This window comes from Colobus angolensis, unplaced genomic scaffold, assembly GCF_000951035.1.
Source record: "Colobus angolensis palliatus isolate OR3802 unplaced genomic scaffold, Cang.pa_1.0 Scaffold165, whole genome shotgun sequence".
In the NCBI taxonomy this organism is placed as follows: domain Eukaryota; kingdom Metazoa; phylum Chordata; class Mammalia; order Primates; family Cercopithecidae; genus Colobus; species Colobus angolensis.
In genome coordinates this window covers 271,674-289,282 of record NW_012114766.1, presented here as the reverse complement: position 1 = coordinate 289,282, position 17,609 = coordinate 271,674, and the positions used below count along the sequence as shown (strand labels likewise).

Sequence of the window (17,609 nt, the reverse complement as noted above, 5' to 3'; positions counted from 1 at the left end):
TTCACCGTGTTAGCCAGGATGGTCTCGATCTCCTGAACTCGTAATCCGCCCGCCTCAGCCTCCCAAAGTGCTGGGATTACAGGCTTGAGCCACCATGCCCGGCCTGCACCAAATTTCTAATTAAGATTTAGAGTATTAAAAATACAGTGATCATCTTACCCTTCTGAACGATTTTATCCAAAATGTTGAAGTAATTCTTTTGTGCCACACCACTCAATGAAGTTAACTGGGATTTTGCAATTAGCTGCAATAGCTTAAAGGAAAGACAAAAAAAAGCTGAGCAATATATAAATCTATTTAATATGGAATTACAAACCACAGCGATATAACACACGTGCATGAAGATTTCTAACATGCCATCCTAAATTAAGTCACTGTATCAGAGTCCGGGTACAGGAAACAGTCACTACCCATGCAAACCTGAAGAGACCTTCATACAAGGGAGCTGAGGCAGCCGCGGCCTGCAACTCTGTCTTCTAGTCTTGCAGGCATTCATTTACTTAGTGGAAGCGTATCTCCTCCCAGAGCCCAGGCTGCAAGAGTCTGAAACGGAGCTTTTAGCTTTCCAGTCTCTGTAGCACAAGGGCATACCAGAAAGAGGCTAGAATGAATGGTTGGACACTAACAAATATTTTCACAACCTAAGCCCATACTCGCAGTTGTTTGCTGAACAATCAGAAAATCAAACAGCCCTTCCATGTAGAAATTAAAAAGGAAAACCACCACCAAACTCATTATTAAATAGCATTTTGTATTTAAAAACTCATTATTAAATAGCAAATAAATTGCATTAAAATAAAATACTGTAGAATTTGTGTTCTAGGAAGCCACAGTAACAAATCCCTGTGACAGAACCTGTGAAGCAGAGGTCTCCTGTGGGAATGACGACCAAGGCCCTCCTGGGATGCTCTGCCTGCCCTGCTGGGATGCTCTGCTCTTCCAGCTGCCCCTACTCTGATGTGCATCACGGCAGAAGAAAGTGGGCTGCCGCTTTCCTTTAATGCTTTTTGTCCCACTTTATTTTTTATTTTTGCCTAATACATCTTTTCATTCTTTTATTTTCAGCTTTTGTAAATCACTGTTTTAGGTGTGCTTCTTACATACAACTTGGAGTTGGGTTTCACTTTTTGATCTAATCTGAAATCTTTTACCAGCCTTCAGGTTATGTGTATAAGGTTATGTGTTTACATGTATAGATACAACAAGTTTGGTCTTAATTTTATGCCCATGTTTTTGTAGCTTTTTTTGAAAAAGTGTTCGTTCTCTCTGTAGTTCTTCTGAAACTTAGAAATGTTTGCACTATTTTGTCCTAGGGGTTACTTTTGGAATTTTAACTCTACGTAATTCCCTCTCTTGTGGAATCCTCATACAACACATCTTAGCATTGTTAGTTTCCTGTTTCACATTGTGATAAAACTGCCATTCATCTTGCTCCTTCCTTCCATCCCTCTCCTGTACAACTTGATTTTCGTGAATGACATCTTAGTGCCTCCCTGTGATTACAGGTGAGACAGTCAACAAATCTCTAACCACTGACCTTTTCTCCTCTGCCCTCCACTCACACTCTGCTCCACCACCCTCAGCCACACAGCTGATGCTGTGGAGATTCACTGACATCCAGTCTGATGGACATTGTTTCTCCAGCCAAAAATGCTCATGAGAACAATAAGTATTCCCTGAGTTCTCACATGATCAATACTGTTTGTTTGCAGCCTGGCTACAAAAGACAGTTTGGACATAAAATTCATGGGCCATCCTTTCTTCCTGCAGGATCCCATAAGCAAGGATGACTCCACTATCTGAAGAATTTGGAGAAATTTGAAGCCACCCTGATCTTTTCCCTTGGTAAGAGATGACACGTTGTTTACTCATTGGGAGGTTCTTGCCTCATCTTCAGAGTTTAATAATTCCTATAGGATGTGGCACACTCATGACCTGTTCTCAGTCTACCTTCCCCAGCATAAAATTTGCCCTCTCACAATGTACGCTTCCATCTATTTTTACCTGAGCAGAATTTTCCTGAACATTATCCTTAAATATTTGTTCTGTCCTTTTGTTTTGTTTTCCTGTTTGAAGATTCCAATGATAAATATGCTGGAACCCCTCTCCCTGTTCTCTACAGCTATAATTTTCTTTCTAGTTCCTTTTAAACTCATGATTATGGTTTCATTCTTATTAATTTTCTCATTTGTACTATTTCTATCACCTTTTTTTGTGTTTCCCAAAACATCTGTTTTCTCCTGGGCCATTCCAATCCCACCTTTGCCTCTGTGGTGGTTCTCCCGGCAGATGCCATCTTTCCTTCTGCCAACTTGGCTTTGTCTCCTGCTGTCTCACTTGGTTATACAGGTTGAGCATCCCTAATTCCAAAATCCAGAATCCTCCAAACTCTGGAACTTTTGGAGCACTGACAAATGGAAAATTCCATACTTGACCTCAGGTGAGGGCTGTACAATATTAAAAATACTATATAAAATTACCTTCAGGTTATGTATATAAGGTGTATGTGAAACATACATGAATTCCAAATTTAGACTTGTATCCCAGCCCCAAGATATCTCATAATGTATATGTAAATATTCCAAAATCTGAAAAAATCCAAAATCTAAACCACTTCCAGTTCTAAGCATTTGGGATAAGGGATACTCAACCTCATTAAAATCTCTTTTCTGTTTTGTGGCATTCCTGCACTAGGATCTTCTGCTACAGAACTGCTTCGTGAGTTTCCTGGTTTTTTTTCATTCATGATGAACTGTCTGGTCATGATTCCATCCTGCTTCACAGACACATTTCCCACAGTTTCCTTAGAGAATATCCATGCAGTGACATCACCTTCTTCTCTAACAGGCATTTCAGAGTGAGGTGGAACTTCCAAGGTTCCTGTTTTGCAGAGGCCTTCAGGGTAGGGGGAACAGCAGGTTTCAGCCTTCCCAGTTCCAGCGCTCTGTCCCCCAGCTGCTACCTGCATGTATGTGAATCCCTGGGTGACCCCACAGCCAATGTCTCTGAGTAAAACTGGATCCGGGAAGCCCTTTGCTGTCAGTGGTCCTGCCTGGAACTTCTGCACTCTGCAAGCTGGAGTTGAACATCTGCGACTCAGGCTCTCAGTGCACAGGGCATGTGGGGCTCATCTTCTAGACCGGGCCCTGACAAGTGCTTTTGTTAGCCTGAGCCCTTCTGCTCAGTTCTGCCTATACTATCGCTGCCTAAGCTTAGCTACTTTTGGTAAGCTTCATGCACATTTTAGAGTCAGTGAATTGCATCTGCCTCTTGTTTCTCTGAAAACGGAGTTTTTCATCCCTTCCTTCCTACTCTTCCAGCCTGTCTTGATTTCCAGAATGAGCAATCACTAAGTCGTATACTCAGTCCCAAATAACATTATAAATGTGACAATTACATGATAATCTTTGGGGGAAAAACATTCTGTGATTTCTAACATATTTACATAAAAATATCTTACACTAAAATACACCAGTTGAGGGCACTGGCCAGAGATAAGATCAGGTTACGCCAAGCAAAGCTGAGAAGACCATTGTTAAAATTTCAATCCTGTTCCTTTCTTTTCAAATTAACTGAATATTGTTATTGAACTTCTTCTTTGTTTTAATGTTGAATAGCACCCCTTTTCCCTGCCTCACTTTAGAATCAATTTAGAGACAAAGGATTCAGGCCAACTGAGGTTATCAGCATTATTGCTAATAATAGCTGGACTGGCAGATGCGATTCAGATTCACACAGCAATGGATTTCCTAATCTGAATCCTAGACTGAGATGATGCCAGCAAGCCCTAAGCATTGCTTAATAACCAAAGCCTCCCCAGATAGGCTTCTTGCCCTACAACACTGAAGACATGAAAGAAACAGACCAAAATGTACAAGTATCTTTTATTCCTCAAAGGAAAAAAGAAGAGTTACACATGTCTGTTTCTCACCAATAAGAGGGGTCAGGGCAGAGGGAATCTGGGAGAGACAGTTCTACCACCACAGTTCCCAAAGCATCGTCTAGGGGCCTCTTAAGGGAGCCCAAGGTCTAAACTATTTCCACAGTTTCACTAAGATAGGATTTTCCTTTTCTACCCTCACATTCGTTAGTGTGCAGTGAAGTGCTCCAGAGGCCCCGATGCTACATTACAGAAGACTGAACTCAGGAGCAGAGATGAGGAATAATCCCCTCGATCACATCAGACACCAGGAGGGTGTGCCAAGGTGTGAGATAGTCCTCTGGTTTTTGGGTTTTTTTTTTAAGACGGAGTTTCACTCTTGTCCCCTAGGCTGGAGTGCAATGGCATGATCTCGGCTTACGGAACCTCTGCTTCCTGGGTTCAAGCAATTCTCCAGCCTCAGCTTCCCAAGTAGCTGGAATTACAGGTGCATGCCACCATGCCTGGGTAATTTTCTGTATGCCTGGCTAAGTTCTGTATTTTCAGTAGAGACAGGTTTCACCATGTTGGCCGGGATGGTCTCAAACTCCTGATCTCAGATGATCCGCCCACCTCGGCCTCCCAAAGGCTGGGATTACAGGCGTGAGCCACTGCACCCAGCCCAATCCTTCCTTTTAAATAAATGCAGAAATATTTTAAAAATTGTTTTAATTTCTAATGTGGCAAACATTAATAGATATAACTCACATGACCCAAATCTCTTTGGGGTCCTCAGTAATTTTAAAAAGTGAAAAGGACCCTGGAGACATTTGGTTTTGGACCTGCTGCTCCACTAGGGGAGGAAATACCAGGAACAGAGAACACGTGTCCCCTGGGAGGTAAGCCTTCCCGACCACCCCCCTCCCATCATCGAAGTAAGTTTTCTACATTTCTCTAATATCATGTTTTAAAATTCCTTTTAAAAAGACTGAACTCATCAGCAGAAGGCATGGGATTAGCCTTCTGATCCTTCAGAAGCACGATCAGTTTAGACTAGTTACACACACAGGACTACAAAATGGACACCACCAGGCATACGTAAGCATAGAGGTGAGAAGGGCCATGTTCACAGTTGAAAAGATTGCATTTCCGGTTAAAATGGTAATTAAGATAACACAGCAAAAGACATTTAACAAAGAAACCATCATCACTCACAAGCCTCTAATTAGCTATAAAGCAAAGTCTGTTGGGAATTTAATGAATATTTGTTAAAAACACACATACCGTAGGAAGTTTTTTATACAGTCATGGGTCGCTTAACAAGGGGGTTACAATCTGAGAAACGCATTGTTGGTAATTTCGTCACTGTGTGAACATCACAGAGTGTATTACACAACACCTACACAGCTAGACCACAGACCTTATACAACATGTTCATGCACAGAACAGCAACTGTAACATAATGGCAAGTATCTGTGTATCTAAATCTATCTAAACACAGGAAAGGTACAGTAAAAATAGGAAATAATCTTATGTGGCCACCACACTATACGCGGTCGGTCACTGACCAAAACCCCGTTATGTGGTGCATGACTACATATCTCCTCAAATCTGACAATTCTAAACAAGTAAAGATGTGGAAGAATTAGATAAACAGAAAGAAAGTACATCCTTCAAATAGAGAATCTGTATTTTTCTCACACATCAATAGAATCTTTATAAAAATCGATTAGAAAGAAGTCCACAAAGGAAAACTTAATCATTTCAAATAATTAGAAATCTTAAAGGCCAAGCTCTCTGGTGATAATATAATAAAACTAGAATTCGATAAAGTTAAATAAAATCACAGCTATTTGAAATTCGAGGTCCATTCCTGAACACTCTTGGATCTGGGAGCAAACTGGCACTGCATGTGTGTGCCTGTGATCCTGAAGGGCCTCACGTACATGGGGAAGGGAAGAGAAACAATGTCCGCGATCACTATTTTTAAAGTCAGCCTTACTACAGAACACAGAAAGTATTCTTCACTGGGCAGACCAAATCAACTTTGCTCAGTCTTCACCTTTGGGTTCCTTTAGATTTATAATTAACTGTAAGCATTTACTGAGTGATTATTATAAAGGCACCATCTGAAGTAGCTGATGCCCTTCTAATGCCAGTAATGCCCCTGTGAGGTAGGTCTTACTATTATCCCCACTCTACAGATGAGAAAACTGAGGCAGGGAGAGAAGAAGCTGGCCCCAAGGCCACATCACTGAGGAGGGAGAGGCCAGACCTGGAGAGCAGGGGGATCCCACAATCCGTGCTTGCACCTTCCTGCTCTGCTGCTTCCCATCTAGTGTGTGTGCCAGACAGAATTACTAACCTGGAACAGCCCTCAGTGATCTCAACTTTGATTATCTATTTTTAAAAATACTTCTTAAGTTTATTGTCTTTTACAAAAAAGGGACGTAATCTAGCGAGCCAATGCAGAACCATGCAGACTTTATAGTTTTCATCAACTCTCTGGAAGCTCCAGCCACTTTCCTCCGGTCCTTTAGCAATGTGTGGACTGCCTGCCGGCCCCTGCCCCGCAGTAAGGAAGTACCACACTACAACCTCATGCAGGCTGGATTGAAACATGTCCTCCACTTCAGGCTTAGGAACCAGCGCCCCTCCTACAACTCACAAGTTGCTCAAGCAGTGGTCTGTGAGAAGTGATTTTATTTTGGGGGTTGTCCCTTTTCTCTGCTTTTCTTGGGAACCATTTTGACTCTCTGCCAAATGTCCACTGACTTCTAGCACTGGCAGAAAGACTGACTGCTTTTTCATCTGAAACTGAACTATTACACAACATATAATTTTATTTTGGTAAAAGCATTCTTAGTTGCTGCATTTAGTCATACTCTACAAATTACCTTGTTGATAGGATAAATATGGTGAGAATTAAAGAAAAATGAAGATGGCAGTGGATACTTGCAGAGTACTATTAATACCGGCATTTCAAACTTCCAATATAATTTGGATATTTGCCTGGAGAACAAGCTCTTTTTGGCATGCCATCTAATGAGGAGCCGTATATTCCCAGTGTGCTCAAACTGCCTGACACCACCTATCCACCATCGTCAGCAATTTATGTTCAATTTTTCTTAAAAACATCAGAGCTACAAGGTCACATTTAATTCAACTGAGGTCAGACTCTCGGACGAGCCGAGCAGCACTTCCTTCAATAGAAATGGATATTTCTGAATGGTGACAACACCGACATTTCTTGGACTTTCTTTAACAAATCTGTTCTTAGGAGCATTAACATACTTTGTTAATACACTTTAATCTGGCATTTTTAAGGGGGCAATTATAGGAAGTACCTGGAATTAAATAGCCTACAACCAATTCTTGAATCAACAATTAGGAAAATTGAAAAATATATATGTAAATATATCTTTTTCTATGTAAGTCAAGTCCTGCTAACTTAGGAAATTAGAGGACATCTTTGTGTAGAATCTTTTTATAAAGTGGAAATAGGCCGGGCGCAGTGGCTCATGCCTGTAATCCCAGCACATTGGGAGGCTGAGGCAGCCAGATCACCTGAGGTCAGGAGTTCGAGAGCAGCCTGACCCATATGGCAAAACCCCCTCTCTACTAAAAATACACAAATTAACTGGGCGTGGTGGCAAGTGCCTGAAATCCCAGCTACTTGGAAAGCTGAGGCAGGGGAATCTCTTGAACCCGGGGGTCGGAGGTTGCAGTAAGCCAAGATTACGCCACTGCACTCCAGCCTGGGCGACAAAGCAACTCTGTCTCAAAAAAATACAAAATGTAAAAAAAAAAAGTGGAAATAACTTCCTCTGTTTCTGACTATGCAGTTTGTTTGAAGGAAGAAAACGGAAAAGCAACCTGTAGGTTCAGTACAACAATCAGCAAAAATGTAATTATCTTAGAGTATCTTAATAGTTCTTCAAGTAGAATTTACGGAGGAGTTTAACTGTGGTAAAAAAATAATTGGAGTAACTTAGAAAACATTTATGTATACAACAGTTGGTTTGTATGCTCAGTCACTCATTCATTTTAGGAATAACAAGTGCCTACTCCTAGCCAGGTGCTTGGGATATAGCAGGGCCTACTGAATAAATTATTATACAACAATAAATCAGCATTGGATTGTGTCGCTTAAAACAACACTCACCAGAGCAAGCAAAAGCCTGATTGGCAACACGATCTGAAATTTTAAAGACAGCCCTTTTCGACAGTTCCATCTAATTCACCAGGTCATTATTTTAAAATGTCATATGGGATTTCTGGGTCAAATGGTATTTCTAGTTCTAGATCCTTGAGGAATCATCACCACACTGTCCTCCACAACGGTTGAACTTACACTCCCACCAACAGTGTAAAAGTGTTCCTATTTCTCCACGGCCTCTCCAGCATCTGTTGTTTCCTGACTTTTTAATGATTGCCATTGTAACTCGTGTGAGATGGTATCTCACTGTGGTTTTGATTTGCATTTCTCTAACGTCAAGTGATGAGCATTTTTTCATATGCTTATTGGCTGCATAAATTTCTTCTTTTGAGAAGTGTCTGTTCATATCCTTTACCCACTTTTGGATGGGATTGTTTTTTTCTTGTAAATTTGTTTAAGTTCTTTGTAGATTCTGGATATTAGCCCTTTGTCAGATGGATTGATTGCAAAAACTTTCTCCCTTTCTGTACGTTGCCTCTTCACTCTGATAGTTTCTTTAGCTATGTAGAAGCTCTTTAGTTTAACTAGATCCCATTTGTCAATTCTGGCTTTTGTTACCATTGCTTTTGGTATTTTAGTCATGAAGTCTTTGCCCATGCCTATGTCCTGAATGGTATTGCCTAGGTTTTCTTGTAGGGTTTTTATGGTTTTAGGTCTTATGTTTAAGTCTTTAATCCATCTTGAGTTAATTTTTGTAAAAGGTGTAAGTAAGTGGTCCAGTTTCAGTTTTCTGCATATGGCTAGCCAGTTTTCCCAACACCATTTATTAAATAGCAAATCCTTTCCCCACTGCTTGTTTTTGTCAGGTTTGTGAAAGATTAGATGGTTGTAGATGTGTGGTGTTATTTCTGAGGCCTCTGTTCTATTCAATTGGTCTATATATCTGTTTTTGGTACCAGTATCATGCTGTTTTGGTTACTGTAGCCTTGTAATATAGTCTGACGTCAGGTAGCATGATGAAAAGATTATAAATCATTCTACTATAAAGACACACACACACACATATGTTTACTGCGGCACTGTTCACAACAGCAAAGACTTGGAACCAACCCAAATGCCCATTGGTGATAGACTGGATAAAGAAAATGTGGCACATATACACCATGGAATACTATGCAGTCATAAAAACAGATGAGTTCATGTCCTTTGCAAGGACATGGATTAAGCTGGAAACCATCATTCTCAGCAAACTAACACAAGAACAGAAAACCAAACACCACATGTTCTTATTCAGAAGTGGGAGTTGAACAATGACAACACATGGACACAGGGAGGGGAACATCACACATCAGGGCCTGTCAGGGGTTCGGGGGCTAGAGGAGGGATAGCATTAAGAGAAATACCTAATGGAGATGAGGAGTTGATGGGTGCAGCAAACCACCATGGCATGTGTATACCTGTAACAAACCTGCACATTCTGTACATGTATCCCAGAACTTAAAGTATAATTAAAAAAAAAAATTGAAAAAAAAAAAGTCGTGACGCATTTAAGAGAGTCACTTAATTTACATGAGAGGAAAATCAAAGTTTACAGACTTAGAAAACAACATCTTAATGAAAAAGCTCTTCACGGCTGTCAGGATGACTGCACTTTTGGTCTCTGTCCTTGATTCCATTGTGACCTTCAGCCCGTCTCTCTGGGCCCCATTTTCTCATCTTTACCTCTTGGGTCATAAATGGATCTCCATGCAGCTGTCATCCCTCTGCCTACATCCTCCTCAAAAGAAAATAAAAATAGTGGCTAACACAGAGTACAGACTGTTCTAAGAGCTTCCTATGATGGAATAATCTAATCTTCATAACAGTGCTCTGAGGTAGATGCTAAAATCTACCAGATACTATGGATGAGATAATGAAGTCATATGCTTGAGATCCCTGAGTAAATAAATAAGAAAGAGACAGAACTCCAACAGCAGCCATGTGGCTGCAGAGCCTCTCTCCCTCCCTGCCTCACCCTCAAGTCCACACCGGGGAGGGCTGAGGGTCACTCACTGAGCATCTTTCCCATGTGCTGCTGTGAGGCTGCTGCTATTAACTTGCTGCTATGGAGTAGTCATTAGTAGAAATTATGAAAAAAATTGAAAAAAAAAAATCTTCATATAGCCAGAGATTCTAGCCTGAGATGTCTTTCCTTACTTGCTTATTATTATTTGTAAAAACAGGGTCTCCCTATGTTGCCCAGGCTGGCCTCCTGCCTCGGCCTTCCAAAGTGCTGGGATTGCAGGTGTGAGTCACTGCACCTGGCCACTTTTCCCCATTTAATAGATCCCTGGGATACTGGGAAGCAGAAGTCCATCTACAGACATGAGGAGCAGGTGGGCTAAAGGAAACAGGACTGGGGAGTCTTAGAGGGGCAGAGCAACGCCCAGGGACACAGAAATTTTTGAATAAAGACAAGAGTGACCGACTCTTTGCCTACATGTAAAGCAAATGAAAACATAAAAATAAATGGTGGCAAGATACTAAACTAAAAATACTCTACCCCTGAAAGTATGTGACACTGGATGTACTATCTGATTGGTCCAGCCATAGGCAGAGAATGAAGTACTTCAGATAATTTACCAAATAACTAAAATTAGATATATAAACTTTACGATTCTGAAAACGTTTTTCCTACAGATGTGTGTACTTTAGCAAACACAGCATATTTAACATTTTTATAAATTTCAGTTGCACACTGTGCAGCTTTCAGGAAGCTTTCATGCTGTGCACTGCCCTGCATGCACCTCCCAAGCCTGGGGCTGTTTGCGCCTGGCTGTCAGAAGCCACCTCCTGACTGCCAGGGGGGTGAGGGAGCAGGCTGTTCTTCTCAGTGCTATAAGCAAGCCCAGGACTCCAAGGGAATGACAACAAATGTGTAAAACCCACAGTCACATTAACCTACAGGCTCAGGACCCAGTTCTACTTCCTCCAGACAGCTTTTGGGTACTGGTCTCCCTCTCTGTGTTACAGCCGTCCTGGGTTTGCTGGGCACCTCCGAGTTCACGGAAGTGCAGCTCCTCACTGCAGCTGGGACACACTTATTCCACTTTGACAAAGGGGGGTGTTATTTTCAGCAGTGGGTGAACAGCAGTGAACAAACCAAGCCCCTGCTCCTGGGGCTAATGGGATGGGGATGCAGACAACTTAAACACGTGACCACTGGCACACCTGAGGGCCAGGGAAGTGCTGCTGATATCATGGGGGTGGTGAGGCCAAGGTCCCAGCCAGGTAGGCTTGCACTGGTATCGCCACAACCCTGTGATCAGTGGCACACAAGATTTCATGGTGGGAGTGTGAACAGAACTGGATTTCAAAGTTTCTTGAAAGGATTAGTTAGAAAAGACAAGGTATGTTGATCTGCACACAGGAGGTGCTCAGCGATGCCAACACTGACGGGCTCCTCCTGCCTTGAGTGAAGAGCATCTGCCCCTGGACAGTGAACAAAAGCTGGGGCCATTTTATGCCTCCAACAACACACCTGGCTCAAACTCAACTTCAAAGATTAGAGTAAAAACGAAATTTCCATTCCAAACTACTTATCTTTATTTTGACAACTGAAACAACCTGTAATTGGACACTATACTCTACACTAGCTTTTATCCTAAGATTATGTAGTCATCATTGATTAGTCTCAGTTTAAAATTCGTAAGTTGAGATGGACAAAATGATTTTACATAAAACAAAATGTTAGTTGAAAGATACAGGCTGGGCATGGTGGCTCACACCTGTAATCCCAGCACTTTGGGAGGCTGAGGCAGGTGGATCACTTAAGGTCAGGAGTTTCAGACCAGCCTGGCCAACATGGTGAAACCCCATCTGTACTAAAAATACAAAAAAGAATTAGCCAGGCATCATGGTGCATGCCTGTAATCCCAGCTACTCAGGAGGCTGAGGCAGGAGAATCACTTGAACCCAGGAAGCAGAGATCATGCCACTGCACTCCACCCTGAGCAAGAGTGAGACTCCACCTAAAAAAAAAAAAAAAAACCAAAAAGATACATATTAAGTTTTGCACACAAATTCTTAAGGGCAGATATTACTAAATGCTGTTAGAAAAAAAGGAAACCTTTTATCAAGCATTTCAAAAAAATGCTTCTACATTTCTAGTTTATAGGTATTCTAATAATACTGAGTGACATTATGGACAACTTAGCCTAAATTATGGAAAATCATATTATTTAGAAGAACTGCAAGAGAATCCTCTCAGTTGTTGTAGTAAGTGTTGCTATAAACATTTAAAACAGCAAACAAATACCAAATACCTGCACAGCATGCACGATAAATGCACATGATAAAGTGAAAAAATAGTACACACTGAAAGCAAGCCAGCGGGAGAGGGTACTGGCATGGGCCAGGGAGGGCAAAAATTAGGATGGGGACATGGAGGAGCTCAATCCAAGGCAAGACACAGGCTCAGGCTTTCCCACAGTCACAAAGGTAACTTAGAGGTAACTTTGCTGGACTTGTGAAAGGTCTGGAGCAACTGCAGGAGAGGGAAGGTGGGATTCCCACAGAGCAGGAGCACAGATGAGCCAAGCAAGGCTCTGCTTCGAAGGCAGCAATCAACAGAGATGCACAGACCTGTGAGGCTGCTGGGACAGTCATGCAACAATGCAGCCCTTTTGCTTCCCAGGCTCACCAGTTCCCTCACTCCACCTCTGAGAGGTGGTTTGGAGAAACACAGCCCTTCTCAAGACGGTTGCAAGGTAAGTGTAGTTGGTACATGAGTGCATAGCACATTTTAATTTTTATAGTTATGCATTTATTTTATATGTATTAAACAAACGACCAACAGAAAATTTACCATTTCACAGGTATTAGTGTTTAGGATGAGGCTAAAGTAGGTATTTCTGTTTAAAAAAGTAAATTTGAAGAAAAGCTACCCAGCAAATTATAGTAGTATATGGTACACAGACCAAAAAAAAATCATGCAGTCGTCCAAATGACTGAAACTGATAAAATACTGGTCCTGGTCTATGGACTCCTGCTCTGACAAAGCACAGAACACTCGTACCTTCTCCAGAGTCAGCGACCAAAGATGACAGAGCAGGGCACCCAGCACAGAAATCACCAGGAGCCAATGACTTCCTCCTGTGCCCCATCCTACTCTCTCACTCTCATCAAGAATTAAATCCTTTTATGTAGACAGATGGTCAAGAATTGCTACTATAAAGCAACTCAGTATGGTCTGAACTATCAAAGAGCTACATGGAGAACTAGTTACTGCTAAACAGACCTCTCTGCTGATGTTTTTCCTGCCTACTTAAGTCTTGAAAATTTCCACAAGGCTGAGTCAAATCTGCGTTTCATCGTCTACAAGAAAGGTACCTATCGAGAACACCCTGCTGGCCAGCGTGTAAATATCTAAAGAAGGACTCAGAAAACACCGGGGAAGTCCAGCCTGCATGTGTTGGCTGGGCTTCAGTGAAGAATGGAGCACAACAGGAGTTGTAAGTAGTAGTTACATAAGAAGCCCTGGAAATTCTGCTCAGAACCAAATATAACAAATAAAATTATCTAAGACTTAGTTATTTAATTCCCTAAATTTTTTGTCCTCCCAGTAGCACTTTTAAATGCCTAAAAGCAATTAAAAGAAACATTTTCCAATGTCTCACAGAACCATTAGAAACACAAAATTAATAGCTTCACAAACTATAGCTTCTATTTTATCCATAGAATGAAGGTGCATGAATCACATAGTAGTTAATCTTTAGACAAAAGCAAACAATAAATGGAATATATGGCTATGATCCTTTCTTTTTGAGTGCGGCCCAAGATAAAAGTTTCTTCCAAAAGGATATCATTAATGCAATAAGGTTTTTGTGGAGATCTATTTTGTATGAAATTCCTGTTTTCTATTAGCTACTTCTTCCTCTGTGACGTAAGACTCATTCTTTGTGAAAAACGTGAAGCAGAAAACATTTGCGAAATCATCAGGTAAAGATCCCATGACCGATCCATCACTGACACGGTACGTAGATGCATGGTGCAACCCCCCCAGGGGACCACTTTGTGGCATCCTCAGCAACCACAGAGCCACGGGGAGATGACTGTTTGCTCCCACTGAGGTTCTGCAACCTCTGCCACCAACACTGGAGAAATCCTCCAATCTCACTGTTTTCTCCTGAACTTGTTCCCTTCTATTTTTCGATTATACGCAGCAAACAGGCACACCTTCAAGCTGCCAAAAGCATCTTAAACTTTGGACACTTACAATCTTCAAAATATAATTGTTCAAAAGAGTCATCAAAGTAGTTTTTGATACAGAACACTTACTTTGACCACATAATTGAACCTTCGGATATCTTGAATTGCACTTGAGAAGTCTAACCGATTAAAGGCCTCTCCCAAGGTGCAATAGCCATGCCTCTGGAAAAGCAACACAGAAGTTAAAATTAGTCAATCAGCCAAAAAGAACTGGCAGTTAATGTCAATTAATTGTGCAATTAAAAAAAAAATTTGGCAAAGGACATTTGTTTTTATCCTGAAGACTGATTTTAGATTTAGATGAGAGAATAGTAAAATTACAGCAATGCTAATAATTTAAGCTGTTTATGTATAACTGAGACACCGTTAACTGACATTTTTTACCACCTGCTGAAGTAATGACAAAGAAAAATGTATATTAAATATCTTGCTGGTTTGCAGAACAGAAAACCAAATACTGCATGTTCTCACTCATAGGTGGGAATCGAACAATGAGAACACCTGGACACAGGAAGGGGAACATCACACACCGGGGCCTGTCGTGGGGTGTGGGGAGGGGGAAGGGATAGCATTAGGAGATATACCTAATGTAAATGATGAGTTAATGGGTGCAGCACACCAACATGGCACATGTATACATATGTAACAAACCTGCACGTTGTGCACATGTAACCTAGAACTTAAAGTATAACAGAAAATTAAAAAAAAAATCTTGCTGGTTTGTTTTGCTGGGGACAAACTGGGGTGTGGATGATGTTAAGGCTAAGATCATAAAAAAACTGGATTATTCTAGGCTACGCAACTAAAAATACATAAATCATGTGCTTAGCTGCATTTTAAGGATGTAGGTGTTATAAATATACAGTTGAAACACAGGATTTCTCTGCGGGGGAGGCATGCACTGCCCAAGTTTGAAGTATAACATGGGATTTCTCTGCGGGGGAGGCATGCACTGCCCAGGTTGGAAGTATGCTCAACCACAAGGATCACAGCTGGGAGAGGCGCTTTGGCAGCAAAAAGGTGCCTCTGAAAACCAGCATTGGGATGGAGAGGGCTGAAGGCAAGTGCTAGTTGTGACCATGGGCAGCTTTCAGGCTGGAAGCACGGATGCCAAGAACCCAAAACACCAAAAAAACTGGTGATTAGACCCACAGGTCCAAGAACCAAAGGAAGAAAATGAAACAATTTATTTTCAGTACTGTAAACACTGCTGCTATTCTGTTAGATGTTTTTCTTCCATGATACACCCCTATCCTATACTGGTTTGTATAGATTAGCACATTAGGTTTCAGAAGTCATTTTAAACTCCATTTCCATCTTCCATATTTGAAATATTTAAAATCTACAGATTTTCATTTCAAAGTTGTAGGGATAAATAAGCTGGAGAACAATAATAAAAAACATGAGATGATCGATCTCAAATTCCAAACAGGTGACTTGAGATGTCCTAGAGAAAGCAGCTGGAGTCATAGCATCTTTGTCGCTGATAGCTGATACACTCAGAGGCTCATGTGCTTCTGTGCGTCAACCCCAATCGCCCTATGTGTGCACAACTCAACGAAATTCATTTAAACATCCAAATATGTTGACTGAGTGCCTGCTACGCAGAAAACATTTTCCTGGGAACTCTGGGGGAAAGGAAATGCTAACTTTGATACAGATAATTATCTGAAATCCCTCACAGTTGATATTCCTATTTTATTTCTCTCTCTTAATTCTACATGATGGTGCAGCAGGCACTTTCCAAGGTCACCACCCATCTCACAACCGAAAATTAAATCTGATTCACAGAGCAGACCACAAAGAGCATGTCTGGACCTAGAACCACAGCATGTAACCTCAGAGCGGTGAGACACCAGCCAGCATGGATAAGCAGCAGGCACTTGCTCTATACCAGGTGACGGTGTGGAGACATGATGTGGTACAGGGACACCAGCACCCAGTCCCAGTTCTGGTCCCTCTCAGCCTGGTTAAGTCGTGGTTCCTAGGATTCCAGGGAACATCCCCACAGCCTCACAATAAGATCCTCTTTTCCTGCATATGCTAGCTTGGATGGGATCCTCTGTTCTGTAATCAGTATGGCAACGGAGCAGATGAAATATTTAATGGTCTTTCATGAGCACTAAATTTCGTTTTTTACAAACTAGGTTAGATTCTGTCAAACAATCTTCTAATGGTGTATTAGAGTGTATATTAAGGATCTGATTCATTCTATACCCACTAACCATAACCGAATAGATTTAAGTTTTCTTTCTCAGAAGCTGGACTAGCTTCAGAGCATCTACAAACATTTCTGGAATATTTAACTTACCCTAAAAAAACAGATGATAGACAATAGTTCCCTAAATTATTTTCCCCAATTGTTGCAAAATTATGCAAATGCAGAGTTTCTAGGACTATAAAAGGAACTCAACTTCCCTGATCCTAGTAAAGAAACAGGAAACAGCTTGAAGCTCTCTGGTTTGTCTTATGGCTCATGAAAAAGCTTTAGACTAACTTGACAAAAGGCAGGGAAAGAGTTCACACGGCTCTGTGCAAACCCAACCCAATTACTAATTTCATGTTAGCCACTCATTATGTGGAATGAGGGGGCTCACAGATGTCCTACACTCCAAAACACGCCACAGGGAGGAGACATGCCCATCAGCACCAGAGGTTCATGCTAACACAGAGAAAATGCGTGTGACTGCAGGAGTACGTGCTTGGTTTAAATAGACCTGCTGCTGACTCAGGTATGTACAGGTAGGCAGGAACCACACACTGCACACATATACCACATGCCACCACACACCATACATCCCACACACCAATGTCTGCACAAATACACGCACAACCATACATACACACCATATATACAACACATACCAATGTATGCACACACAGTCACATACCACACGCAAATGCAAGCACACACAATGGAGAATCACTACCTCAAAAGCTCCTCCTGTCAGAATTTGAACCATAGATCTGATATTGCAAAAGAAATGTGTTTCATGCAACTTTATTAATAAATGTATTTAATGTGACTCCATATTGAACAGAAACAATCCAAGATACTCTCCTATTTATAACAGAATACTTACTTCTTTTGTGCTTTCTTTATGGACATAGATCCATTTTTCACGATAAAAACCTAGAATAAAAATTAACTTTGTTTTTTAAATCTGGCAAATCATTTCAAAAATGAAGATTTTAAAGGAATTTAAATAACTGGACACGTTAACAAAGTTATCTTACTATATTCACAAGAAATGCTTTTACTTGGTTCAATGCAAACAGAATTGCCTTGTTTCTTAAATCAGTTTAAGATATGAACAATGATTTCAGATAGTACCAAGTCCT

The 17,609-nt window shown here is 41.1% G+C and overlaps 1 protein-coding gene across 1 annotated transcript in view; it reads right to left on the bottom strand.

The window, feature by feature from the left end:
• Positions 1-17,609, bottom strand: part of FBXO25 (F-box protein 25) — a 65,370-nt gene that overhangs the window by 19,313 nt on the left and 28,448 nt on the right. Inside the window, exons 4-6 of the mRNA XM_011937534.1 lie at positions 17,351-17,400; positions 14,337-14,429; positions 160-253 (exon numbers count right to left, since the gene is read on the bottom strand). Coding sequence (XP_011792924.1) covers positions 160-253; positions 14,337-14,429; positions 17,351-17,400 — 237 coding nt within the window. The remainder of the gene's footprint in view (positions 1-159; positions 254-14,336; positions 14,430-17,350; positions 17,401-17,609) is intronic.